Source organism: Callospermophilus lateralis, chromosome 8 (assembly GCF_048772815.1).
Source record: "Callospermophilus lateralis isolate mCalLat2 chromosome 8, mCalLat2.hap1, whole genome shotgun sequence".
Classification (NCBI taxonomy): domain Eukaryota; kingdom Metazoa; phylum Chordata; class Mammalia; order Rodentia; family Sciuridae; genus Callospermophilus; species Callospermophilus lateralis.
Window position 1 is genome coordinate 36493703 of NC_135312.1, and position 14339 is coordinate 36508041.

At 36.1% G+C, this 14339-nt stretch overlaps 1 protein-coding gene across 8 annotated transcripts in view; it reads right to left on the bottom strand.

Moving 5' to 3' along the window:
* Gabra4 (gamma-aminobutyric acid type A receptor subunit alpha4) overlaps nucleotides 1–2620 on the bottom strand; it is a 62533-nt gene extending 59913 nt beyond the window's left edge. For 6 of the 8 annotated variants that reach the window (XM_076864156.1, XM_076864153.1, XM_076864160.1 and 3 more), the window contains exons 1-2: nucleotides 2524–2609; nucleotides 2016–2134 (exon numbers count right to left, since the gene is read on the bottom strand). In XM_076864156.1, coding sequence (XP_076720271.1) covers nucleotides 2016–2134; nucleotides 2524–2609 — 205 coding nt within the window. Of the gene's footprint in view, nucleotides 1–2015; nucleotides 2135–2523 lie in introns of all 8 variants that reach the window. The other 2 variants (XM_076864155.1, XM_076864154.1) reach the window with 1 other exon arrangement.
* Between the last annotated feature and the right edge of the window lie 11719 nt (nucleotides 2621–14339).

Genomic DNA, 14339 nt, shown 5'->3' on the forward strand with positions numbered 1-14339 from the left:
TATGTTCAGGTACATCAGTTCTCTGATGCATATTTAAACTATATACTAGTTGATGCTTTTGTTAATTAATTTATTTTTTTTACTTGAAATGTCATGTTTAAAACTTGCCCTTTCTGGGCAGATAAATCCTCTCTTATTGATATAATATAGTTTTAAATGGCACCACATCATCTGAAACATTCTCCACAAAACTATTTTTGATCTAAAATGATAATTTCCCAGTCACTTACGAAAGATCATGCCTTGACAAATGATTCACTTCTCTAATGAAGCCTCTTTTCAGATTTGCATGAAGGCAAATGCAGTGTGGGCAACCTATCCCTGGAGTGGCAATGGGAAAAGAACCAGAAAATAACTCCCATCCTTTTCATCCATCTTTATCACTGTCTACACACAAATACTGAATTAATGCCTTCAGTGGCTTCCCATGACTTTCTCAATAAAATCCCCCCGCCACACACACACAAAATCATTTGGAATTCAGAAGACCTGATCCAAGCCTATCATTAATATGCTATGTGTCCTTGTCTAAATCCTTTCTTGTCCTCGTTGCCTCATTTGTTAAATGAGAAGAATGACCCTAGATAGATTTCAAAGAATCATCAACTCTACTCCATCCAACTACTTTATCTTCAACAACTCTTTCTAACCTGGGACCACACTCCTCCTCCCTCATATCTAATGCTGTCCTGCTCCCCACTCTTTTGCCTTCTCTAGTCTCCCACCATCTCTCTCTGATACACCCTCAATAGGAAGCATTAGATTCCTCCATGTTTCTAATATTATGTGATATTGATCACATCTCATTGTACATAATACCATCCCAATCTACATGGTTTATTTTTTAAATACACAATCAGTCATGGTTCATATTCTGTCCCTGACATTTACTAACTGTGAGCTTGAAGCAGTTACTTAATTTTTCAAGCCTCAGTTTCTTCATCTGTAAAAAAAAGGATAAAGTTAGGGCTTCCTCTTGGGGCTGTTGTGAGGCATACAGGAATACCTGTAAAAATGCATGGTCTACATGAAAGTTTTATCTAATGAATACAAAATTAGTGGATGTTATTATTGGTACTATTATTACTGCTAAAAGAATGTAAGCTCCTTCAAACTAGCGTTTATATCTTATTCAATTCATTTGCTGAAGGGTAATTAGAACAGTAGAAAGAACAGGGACTTTGCCATTAGAAGAGGTGGGCTGACCTGGTGAGTGGGATCCTAGCAAGTCACTTATCTTCATGGAACTAGACTGAGAAGCTGTTTGAAGCTACAGCACAGAGCTTGCCACATAGGTTCTTATTATATATGCAAAGAAAATATGAATAGGAGAGCAACAGTACTGTTAATGGCTGATTCTCTGTTAGGCTATATATATATATGGTTGAAAGAAGAAATAAAGCTGAACACTACTGACTCCATCATCTTAGGAGGGAAGCAAATGCCACCTTCCAAAAGAAAGTAAAATGAAGAGAAAAGGAATGGATTGAGTTCCCTAGCAAAGCAGTCAGCTTCGTGCCCCAGATTCATGCCCTAGGTAGAACACAGGCCGAGCTTTTGGCAGAGAAAGGGACACGTGGGAGGACAAGGGACTTCAGATCAGCTGCCTCCAGTGCAACCTGCTCTGGGCCAAGTAACCAGTTTGAGGGAAACTCAGTTCACAGGGAGCAGGGCAGTCTCAGCTAAGCTCTCAAATAAATCTGTTGTTGACTCTCCCCAACCATCCCTACCCTGCTGTCAGGTCGGTAGGTAATTAGTGTGGAGGAGAGGCAAAGCTTCTGAGGGGGCAGGGAGATGGGAAAGTACTGGTGGGGGCGGTCTTCTTGTCATAGGTCTCACCAAGAGAGGAGAGGAAGAGAGAGGGAAAATTGGCGGAGGGGGTAGGGGGAAGAGGGACAGAAAGAGAATTTTTTCATTTTTGCACACAGGGCATACTTAATGATTTTTCCACAGCCAGACAGACCGATTAGGAAGGGACAGACAGAATACACTTGTGCATCTAAAATAGTTCATACCCCCAAATCCAGGACGCAGCCTGTTGTCATAACCATCGAGCAAACTGTCCAGGATGCGGGTAAAATTTTCCGGGCACAATTTCTCCTCCTTTTGGTTCTGTCCTGGGGATTCGTTTAAACTGCAAGAGCCAAAAAAAACGGGGGTGGAAAGGATTATTTTAAGAATGCATCTGAGAACAGGTGGAAACAGGTTTGCCTTCTAGGGAAATAGTCGCTTGCCCCAAGCTAGAGACAGGGTTGGGGGTTGGGATGCAGGAAGACCAAAATGGTCAGAAAAGCGCACCCCTTGCCCCCGGCAGCCCGAACCCCTGTACCCACACTCTTTTTGCACCAGGAGCCCCTGGTCCTCTCCGCGTCTACGCGATCACAGAAAAGCTTGGCTTCAGCCCACGATATTACAGTAAAGAAGGTCCATTTCGCTCAGAGAGGGGTGGGCGGACAGAGAGGGCCAAGAGCTACCCACTTCTCTCCTTTCCCCCGCGCCTCCCAAGGACCCCAGAGAACTCACCAAGCAGCCAGGCACAGGAAGTGCAGGAGGGCGAAACTGAACCCGGAGCACAGCGCGATCGCGGGTACCTTCTTGGCAGAAACCATCTTTGCAACATGCCATACTTTAAGCCTGTTCACGTTTCCAGGCTCTCAAGATGCCCTGAGCAGGGTGCGAGGAGAGGGCAGAGTGGCTCCTGCGGCGTGCGCACACTCGCGCTCACACTCGCCCGCGCTCACACTCGCCCGCGCTCCGCCAGCCCGAGCCGCGGTGGGCGTGTGTGTGCACGCGGGCCAGGGGAGGCGGAACCTGCCTTTCCTCGCCCCCTCCTTTCCTCGCTCAGCGTTCAATGTGTCTGTAGAGCTAAGTATACCGCTCCTCGCCCTTTGGTGCCGGCACATCAAGGTACAGGGGTTAACTTGGACGCGTCTCCGACGCAAAGCCAGGCAAGTTTGTTCCAACCTGTAACTCTGGGGACGAGGACCTAGGTCCTTCGCCCCTCTCCAGGTCTGCAAGCCCTCACCCCAATGTATCTCCGCCCACAGCGGAGCTGGGCTTCCTCTTCTCCCTCCTGGTCCTCCTCTCTTCCGCCGGGATTTGGATCTAACCAATGAAGCTCGTCTCTATTAGGTTGTGCGAGGACCTGTTTGTACCCATTGTCAGTGCAGGAGCTGGAGAAAGGGCGGGATGACAGGGTTTGCTGGGCGTGGGGGTAAGAGGCGGCGGTGAGTGAGGAACGGGGATCTAGTCTGGGCAGAAATAATCTTTGGGACCCTCCCGTTCAGCAGCTATCGGAAGGAGGAATGTCAGTGGTGACAAAAGGAAGAAGAGATTCCTCCTGATCATAGCGGTTTCAACTACCCGGGCAGACTCTCGCCAAACTTAAGAAGTGGACCCCCTGTTTATTTGTCAAGCTATTGCTTTAAAAATGCCAAATTTGCTTACTCTGCCAGCGCCCACCGACACACGCACGGCCTCCACTTTGCTGTTCCATCCTTTTCTGGAGGGGAGGAGAGACAAGCGACCGCGGGACAAAAATCACTTTCACTTATTGCAACACTTCAGAATGCAGCTGACGGATTTCCAGAGATTGATGACTTTAGGAAGGAAGAAAGGGGGAAGAAAGCTGGAAAGAGGAGAGGAGAAAGAAAGAAAAAAAAATGCTTCAGTCTATGTGAGGTTTTTTTTGGGGGGGGGAGGGGGACAGAAAGAAATAAAAATGAAGGGGAGCCAGTTAGTTCATTTATGACTTGAAAGGGAAAACTAAGCACTATATACTTTTACTGTTCTATTGAATAAAAATGAGTACTTCCATCAGATCTTTTAAAAACAATTATTGGTTTCAAGAGAGAAAGTGTCTTTCACCTTAATTCTGCTGCATATGTGGAAATGTGCATATAATGGATCAATGATGTTAAGTCCTTGGAATGAGAAATCAATTATTATATTTTGGTTAGAATTTTAATGATTTGTTCAAATTTTGATGAGTAGTGGGCAATATAAAACATTATATTAGGACTGGACATGGTGGCTCATGCCTGTAATCCCAGCAATTAAGGAAGCTGAGACAGGAGGATCACAAGTTTCAGACCAGCCTCAGCAATTTAGCAAGGCCCTAAGCAACTTACTGAAAAATCTGTCTCAAAATTTTAAAAAAGGGGGTGGGGTGGGGTGGGGAGTGCCTTTGGGGATGTAGCTCAGTTGTAAAGCATCTCTGGATTAAATCCCCAGCACCCAAAACATAAAAATTTTAAAAACAAAGTTATTTTAGAGAGGGGTTTGGGGTTTTGTTTGTTTCAATCTCCTGATTACAGTTTTCTTTCAAAAGGTAAGCCAAAGGTGTCCATAGTATGTAATAGGCAAAGCTTGTGTTGCCATGATGTTCTACATTCTGCACTGCTGTCTTCTCAAAATTTAGTATACTTCATATTTATTTCATCTGTATCATTCTTCTCATAGATTATAATCTCCTTGAGGCCCAAGCTGGGTAATTTTTATTCATCTGTTATAGTGCATGGTACATGGCATATCCATAAATATTGAATGAACAATTAAATCAGTGAATCACTGGGTCCCAGATCCATCTTCATAATTCAGATGAAATTCAAGCTATCTCATTTGGGAAAAACAATTCAAATACTAGATATGCCATGAAAACATCTGTCTCTGCATATTTTCTGCATAAAAGCTCAAAATACATAACTAGTATACTACTTCTTATATTATTTCTCCAATCTTAATACATTTCTACACTTTCTAAAATTGAAATTAGCCTTTTTTGAACTGGTATCCCATACAATTTGTGTTTAAAAATACACATATTAAAAATAAACAACAAAAAATGGCCTTGGGAAAAAATAATTTCCATATGTATTTAAATTTTCATCTTTAAATATTTGAAACTAATTGCTGGAAATAGAAATGGTGATCCTCCTTTAAGTGTAGTTATTTCTAATTATATTCTCCTTATCTGGTTTATGATACATAGTATATGGTATATATACAGAAAATGGAATATATACATATATAATCTGAATATATAATATATATATATATATTGTATTTACAGTTTAGCTAAGAAAATAGTAAAGGCATTTATATCACTTTTTATTTTTTCACAGTCTTTTACTTATGCTACCTTTATATTACTTAATGAAGTCATATGTTGGGTTTTTCTGCCTGAAATCTTATTTAAAAATACACATTGCTCGTCAATGTGAGTTTTCTTTTAAGCAACCCACCATTCAGAGCAATTGTAATTTACCTTAAGTTTAAAACAGCATTAAATATGCTACTGCTTTCTATATGAGCTTTCTATTAATAATGGCCCAATACTCTGAGTGGATTCCTCCAACTGACTATATTGCTTTGGAGAACTAAGAAGATGTTGAAATATACCATACCTTCCATAAGTCTTTGGTTGCTATGTTTAGTAGAATTTGAATTGAGTCCAAGTACACTTTTTAAAAATATCATTATGGTAAGCCAGTTACATTTTATAAATTTAACAGATAGGTTTATATCTGATATAAGGGGATACAAATAATATAGATTGTCCTAAGGCTAAAGTCTTAGCAGACACTTCAGAAATCGCCTGAAAATGAACACAATATCTTGTACTATGGAACAAAATATATTTTCTTGTGAAAGTGTTCATAACTTTCACCAGATCTGCATACTATGAACAAACTATAATATGGAATAATGTTTTGATATAAAATGTTGCACATAATGAAATATTCAAACAAGTAGGTGAACAAACATTTGTAACTAATATGTGATAAACATCTTCATTACATTTTATGGGCTTGTCCATTGTCAGGTTCTATAGTCTATTATGCAACTCTTAAGTATCATTTGTGGCTACTCAGTCCCATATGTTGTCAACTTCTCAAATGTTTTGCGTGTTAATAAAGTGACCAGTAACCTGAAAGAGTTCAAGTTATTCCTTTCTTTCTGTTAATTCTTTCTGGTAAATATTGAACTAATTATATCCATTAAAAGAGGATAGTGGTTTAATTACTGCTTTAAATTCTGAAGGCTTATGGAGGCAGACTGAATTTGAAACATTTCTATTCTAAGAGTATAGGAATTATTGACTATGTTAATTCAGTTCTCTGTCCCATTTATTTGTATAGGTAAGAAGAACTGATCTGAGGCTCTCTAGTTATGTCTTTCCTTATTTTTATTAAAACAACACTGCCACTGAAATGGTTCTTGTATGCCAGCCTATCCTATTATTATTGGTTGTAGTTTTTAGCTCCATTCTTTTTTTAAAAAAAAATTATTTATATATGACAGTGGAATGCATTACAATTCATATTACACATATAGAGCACAAATTTTTCATATCTCTGGTTGTATACAAAGTATATTCACACCCAATTCGTGTCTTCATACATGTACTTTGGATAATGATGCCCATCACATTCCATTATCATTTCTAACCCATGCTCCCTTCCTTCCCCCTTACCCCACTGCCCTATCTAGAGTTCTTCTGTTCCTCCCATGCTTTTAAGCAACCCACCATTCAGACCAATTTTAATTTACATTAAGTTGAAAACATCATTAAATATGCTACTGCTTTCTGTATGAGCTTTCTATTAATGATGGCCAATACTCTGAGTGGATTCCTCCAACTGGCTATTTTGCTGTGGAGAACTAAGAAGATGTTAAAATATACCATGCCTTCCATAAGCCTCCCTACTGCACTATGAATCAGCCTCCTTATATCAGAGAAAAAATTGGGCATTTGGTTTTTTGGGATTGACTAAATTTTCCACTGTGTGTGTACATTTAAATTGTAGGATATAATACAGATATATATAGAAATGATTGCTATTATCAATCAAAATAACATATAAATCACCTTACATAGTAACATTTTGTTTGTGTGAGGTGTAAGAACACCTGAAATCTACTCTCTGAGCACTGAAATGTTCAGCACATAATACAATATTGTTAACTATGGTCAGTCACAGTGCTGTACATTAGAGCTGTAAACTTATTCACCCTAAATAACTGAAAGCTTGTACACTTTAAGGTTGCATCACCTTATTTCCTCTTCCTCCCCATATGCAATCTTGCCTGGGTAACCATTCTACCATCCATTTCTATGTATTCAGTTTGCTAAAAATTCCACATATAAGTGAGATCATTTGGTATTTGTCTTTCTGTGTTTGGCTTATTTTACTTAGCACAATACTCTCCAGTTTCATCCGTGTCATAGCAAATGACAGTATCTTTTTAAATAAGGATTCATGGGCTGGGGATGTGGCTCAAGAGGTAGCGCGCTCGCCTGGCATGCATGCAGCCCGGGTTCAATCCTCAGCACCACATACAAACAAAGATGTTGTGTCCGCCGAAAACTAAAAAATAAATATTAAAAAATTCTCTCTCTCTCTTTCTCTCTAAAAAAAAGGATTAATAATACATATGTATGTAATTATATACATGTGGATGAATAATAAATAATAAATAATATATATAATAGAAATTATAAATAATATATGTAAAATATATATTACATATATATTATATTTTACATATATATGTATACATATATAAAAACATGCCATAATTTATCCATTCCTCCATCAATGAACACTTAGGTTGTTCCATATTCTGACAATGATAAATGATGCTACAATAAGCATAAAGCATGTAAATCTATTTACAAGGTACTAATGTCATTTCTTTTTGACATATATCCAGTAGAGGAATTGCTGGTCATGTGGTAGTTCTCATTTTAAGTTTTTGAGGAACCTCTCTATTTTTTCTATTATGGCTGTACCAATTTACATCCTTATCTACAGTTTACAAGTCTTCTCAAATCTGAAGGAATTTAACAAATTCTACTTGAAGAAATATTTCATAATATCCATTGAAACTGCTCCAAAAAATTTTTTTGCCATATAGTTAATGAAAACATAGTTATTTCAGTGTGATTATTTGAAAAAGAAATACAGTTTGGGTGATGCTTGTACCTTACTGGAATAACCTCTAGACATGGAATTTAGAAAATCAACTATTATAGTGTGTATTTTAAATAATTAATTAAATATTTTTATAATTATCCAAAGTCCAGTTGGACATTGAGACATGCTGAAAGATCTCCAAAATACCATATTTTAAAAATTATATTATAAAATACTAGCTCTCCAATGTCAGCTTAGTTTGATTTGAAGATCCAAATATTTTATAATAAGTAGGAAGAGTACATTTGAGGGGTCAGAAATCTCAGTAATATATTTAACAAATACTTGTATGCTTTTTTGCAAATCACTAATAATATGAAAAGCATTATTTTATTTATTAGAACTTGAATTCTAGAATGAGCTCTCAGAGTGTATTTGGAAATACTCCTCAAAAAAGTCATGAATATTTCTATATATAAATATTCCATAAAGTTTACACAAAGTACTATTATTAGAATAAATGTTCTAATTATTAGAATAAGTATTCTCTTAATTGCATGTGTTGTATGTGTATACATTTTCAAAGTTTCTATTATGAAGTGATGTATTTTGTTTTTAGTACCTAATAATAATGGCTAGTGAGGCAAATTTATGCATTACCAATTGTGACCCAAATCAAACATGTTATTAAATTTGTTTATAAGTGCCTATTTTATGATAATATTATGTTGTGTCATATATCAAGAGATACCATATTACCAAACTATTTCATGCCCATTTTATAGGCTAATGAAACTCTCAAACTTGTTCATAAACAAACATCTAAAATATAGCATTTTATAACAGTAGGAAATTAGAAAAAGTGAAATGTTCTTTAGCAGGAGATGAATGCATTATGTTGCTGTGTAGATGGAGTGTTATGCTACATTAGTTGGTTTTCCATTGCTAAAACAAAATACATGAAGCTGAGTACTATATAAAGAAGAGGCTCATTTAGCTCAGACTTTTGGAGGCTGAAAAAATAAGAATCACATTGGCCTTAGTGAGGACTCCTCTGGCTGCATCACATCATTACAGATGGTATTGTGGTAGGAGTGCATGTGAAAGGGAGAGATCACAAGACAGGACAGAAAATCAGAGAGAGATTAAAGAAAGTCCAGTCTTGGTTTTATAACAACCTTCTCACAATACCTAACCAGAATCACACAAAAACCTTAATCTTAAACTCTATATTAATATCATTAAAGGACAATGCCTCAAATAGCCTATTCCTTTCATTTAGTTCCACATCTTAAAGAGTCAATCACCTCTTGTATCACAACTCTGGAGACCATATTTCTAACACGTGACCTTTGGGTGCACACTCAAACCCTATCCAAACTAAAGTATATATAGCATTTAAAATTTAGAAAACAAGGTATATGCATTAATATGGATATATGCCAAAAATATAGTGTAAACAAATTAAGCAAAAAGAATGATTTCTTCAGTAAAAAATCATTCACAGAAAATTTAGAACATGAAAAATAACATTGTGCATTGCTTGTAGGTATAAATTTACTGACATGAAAAATACCACATGAGAAGCTAATTCAAAATATGGAGGGGAAAATTTAAAAAAGAATAGAAATATGATATGTCAAGAGCTTTGTAATGTTTTGAACAACCAATAAAAAAAGAAAAAAAATTAAAAAAAGAAAAAAAATAAATAAAAAAGAATAGAACAAAGATTAATGGAGTAAACAAAGGGAAGGGAGGTGGAATGGGACAGGGAAAGACAGTGAAATGAATCTGATGTAACATTCCAATGTACACATATGAATGTACCACAGGGAATCTCATCATCATGTACATCCACAAGACATTAATTTAAAAAAGTAAATAAATAACTATAGGTGGGCAAGATGGCACGCCTATAATCCCAGCAGCTCCAGAGGCTGAGGCAGGAGGATTGCAAGTTCAAAGCCAGCTTCAGCAAAAGCCAGACCCTGTCTCTAAATAAAATACAAAATAGGGCTAAGGATGTGGCTTAGTGTTCCAGTATCACAGTGAGATGGTGCCTGAAGCAAGAGTCATCTGAAGGTTTGACTGAGTTGGGCACTTAAGAGCTCATTGATTGCAGGACTGGGATATCTGGTGGTGGTGGGGGGGTGGTATTGGCTGACTCTCCTTCCTCCTCCCCTTCCCCCCCAACTCCCCTACCCATCCTTCTTATGTAACCAGTATGGATTTCTTTACATCATGATGATCTCAAGATAGTGAATCTTTAAAAGTACAAGCTGTTTTCTTTAAAGCAGAATGTCAAGAGTTAAACTGAAGTTGAAGACTTTTTAAATGAAACCTTGAAAGTCAGAGAGCATCATTCTTTAGGTCTAAGGAAGTTACAAGGTCAAATGAGATCTGTAAAAGGGGATGCACAGGATGTAAGGAGACAGTTGGTGGCCATCATTAAAGAACAACTACTAGAGTAGAAAATGGAATTGGGGGGCAGGGAGGAGGGACAGGGTAGGGGAAGGACAGCTGGATAAATCTGGCAGAACTTTTTCTGTACATTCATGAATATACCACAATGAGTTCAATTTCAAGTATATTTGCAAGACACTAATTTAAAAATAACCATAAATAAATTTCAGAAAGATCAGTAGAGTAGACAGAGGGGACTAAATTAGAGCAAATTATATTCCATGCTTTTATGATTGTATCAAAATGTATCCTAATGTTATATATAACTAAAAAGAATCAATAAAATTGTAAAAAAGAATAAACGGTGACAAAGTTATAAAAATAGTACAAGACACTCCGGAAAAAAGTATCTGCTATATATATACTTTGTAATATGCCTAAAATATTTTGTAGAAAAAAATTTAATAATATTTTATAAGAGTGGTGTGATGGCTAATTTTGTGTCAACTTGTCTAGGCCTGAGTACCCAGATATTTGGTAAAATATTATTCTAACTATTTCTGTGAACACATTTTTAAAAATAAGATTAACGTTAGAATGAAGACTTTGAATACAGCAGATCACTGGCATAATGTGGGTGTGTCTCATTCAATAGTTGGAGGCCTTGATAGACAAAGACTGAACTCCTCCCAAGAGGGAATTCAGCCAAGATGTTCTTTTTGAACTTGAATTGCAGCATTGGTTCTTTCTTGGGTCTCAGCCTGCCAGCCCATCCTAAATATTTCAGATTTTCCAGCCTGTTTTAGTTGCTTTTGCATTGCTATCACCAAAAGATCTGACAAGAACAATGTAGAGGAGGACATTTATTTTGGCTCAAGATTTCAGAGATTTGGTCCATGATCTGCTGACCGTATAGTTCTGGGCCTAAGCTGATGAAAGCAGTTCAGAACATAGCAACCAGGAAGCGGAAGGATCTCTGCTCACCATGGACAAAATATATAAACCCCAAAGTCATACCTCCAGTGACCTACTTCATCCAGCCACACCATACCTGCCTATAGTTACCACCCAGTTCATACATATCATGGATTAATCCACTGATTAAGTTATATCCAATCATTTCATCTCTAAAAATTCTTGTATTGTCTCACACATGAGCCTTTGGGAGAAACTTTATATCTAAGCTATAATATAGTCTCTATAGTCATAAGTCAATTTCTTAAATTCTTAATAGATAAATAGATGATAGATGTATAATGAATATCTATCCTGCTGATTATTTCTCTAAAGAACCCTAACATAAGTGATATGGGAATACAAGATTCATTGTCATTTAGGGCTTTTAAAATTTTAATGTGTCAATTCAGAGTTAAAATTTTTCTTGTCTTTCAAATGCCATTGAGTTGGTCTAAAAGGTGATTTGAAATCTTCACAGAACTATGAGCTTTGTCTTATAACACCTTATCCTGTTTTCTTGTGATGTGTAGTAATTTGTGATATAGTTAAGGACTCATGATATATGATCATTTATAAATATCAGATATACATGAGCCATTACTTAGATTTTAAATTAGCCATTGTATTTAAAATCTGTCCCTTTAATTACTTAATCAAACAAAAAATGTATCCTCATTTTAAAAACTTTGGAGAATACAAAATTTTAGCAATAGAAGAAACAAATTATGTAGAATTCAAACATTCAAATAAAACAACTTTCCAAAACTATTTTTTTAAAAATAATAAAGAGCCTAAACTTTTACAAGAATATCACTATTGACTTTATAAACTTTGGGGAAAACATCAGTAAGTGAGTATACTGGGCAATATAAGTCCAAAAAGCAAAGACGTGGTATTTATTGTGCATTTTCTTTAATTCTATTCTATGCATTGGATATTTTTATTTTATCATTTTTTAAACTGGTGATATGATGGGATCCCTACTTCAAATATATTCAAAATTAGAAGAAAACACTAAATTAACCTGAAGTTTGCATGTATTTTCACTAATCATTCTACACAAATTTATGTTGATCTTTCAAAAATTTAAAAAGCAAACCTTTTAAAGAAAAGCACGATAGCATGTATTTGCATAGCTTTTTCAGTATTTTTAAGTTTTCAATACAGAAACTGTGCACAAAGCAGGTATACAGAAATTAAATAATCAAAGTATTACAGGTGACACTAGCCTGCCATCAAATTCACACAATGTTTGGAACTAATTTATCAGCAATTTATCATTGAAGCCTGAACAAGACACAGTGGTGATGTATTTGGTCCTCAAAAGACTAGAAAGCCAGACTGCTCTTCATTACCATCTGGTGGCTACTGTGTGGAGTGGCATTAACCATGATTTTTAAAGAGAGTTAAAGGGATGGAACGTCATTATTCAAAACAGAAAAGAATCTCAGTATTATCGACAAACATTAAAAATACATGAAAATAAAGATCAAATAAGGAAATGGAGATTTTCCTTACCATGAAAAGTATAGTATGAAACTATTTATTGGAAACAATTTGTAATGGGCAAAAGTTGAATGTCTAATAAATATGATTTATGAATAGCAGAGGACTTCCAAATCACTTCTGTTTGTTTTATAATAAAAAATAAGCAAAATTTTGCTTTTAGTTGTACATTAAATATAACAAAATTTTCTGGATCTACTAAACCTTTCAGTCAACCATACATGTTCACATCCCATTTTCCCCAGAAATATTTTTACAATTTTATCCAGAAAATATTATATATATGTAAAATTTATCTTAAACAAAACCTCAAATGAGAAACCTGTACCCTTCTAGGTAAGGCTTCTGCCTTCTGTTCATACGGACTTCTGTTGCACAACTGTCCATCATTTCCTAATAGTTTCTTGTCATGACTGCCCGTGTTTCTCAACAGTGGAGATGGAGCCTTAATTTATTCTTGTAAGACCCAAGTTCTATACATTTAATGTATACTTAATACAAGGAATGAATCCAGAAGGAAATTCATTTTTATTTAGGAAATTTAAACCAAAGGAATCTCTCACATTTTTGGCTTGACAGACACTGAGAAGAGTAGAGAGTTTGATTTTGGAGAAGGTAAATTTCCATACTGACCTTTCACATTTCAACTGACCTAATAGAATTGCAAAACCTATAAAACAAAACAAACAACAACAGAAAAAGAGAAATCACCTAGGTCTGCCACATCATTTTGAGACTAAGGCTTACTGAGAATATCTGATTTAATCATGTTTCCATAACTAATGACCAGTATCAGGATTTGAACCCAATTTTCTGACTCTTTATCCAGTAAGATTTTTATTCTGTTGATTTAACCCCTGACTTCCCTTGGGAGGAAGCTTAGTTCTAGGAAATAGGCTGTGAGCCTAAAAATGAAATGTGCTTTAAGGGATTTGAATGTTATCCTGTATTTGATTCATGACCCAATCCACATATATCAATAAGCAAATTAGTAAATCATTAATTATCTTATAGGGTAATAAGTTAATACACTTAAAACTTTTTCAAGTGCATTTCTTTTGTCCTAGGAGTTCTACTTCTGGGAATCAATTCTAAGAAAATAAAAATGCATGCATGCCAAGACCATGAGCACAATAAGCAATAGGATATCATTATTATTACATTTGTCTAGGTGGTATCTCATACCTATAATCTCAACTATTCAGGAGGATGAGGCTGGAGGACTGAAAGTTCAAGTTCAGTCTGGGCAATATAGTGAGACCCCGTCTTGAAATGTGAATGAAAGGGGCCAGGGATGTGGCTCAGTGTAGAATGCCCTGGGTTCAATCCCCAGTACTACAGGGCAGGGAGAACACTTTTGACAAAAAAAAAAAAAAAAAAAAAAAAAAAAAAGACTGAGGTGTAATTTCTGCCATCCTTAGCTATTAAGAGGTATACTTCAGGGCTGAGTAGGATGTTCTTGACATGTTCAAAGCATACCTCATATTTAACCACCTACTCCACCTGTGCATTAGGTCAAACTGAGCTAATGCCACCATCTAAAAACCAATCACA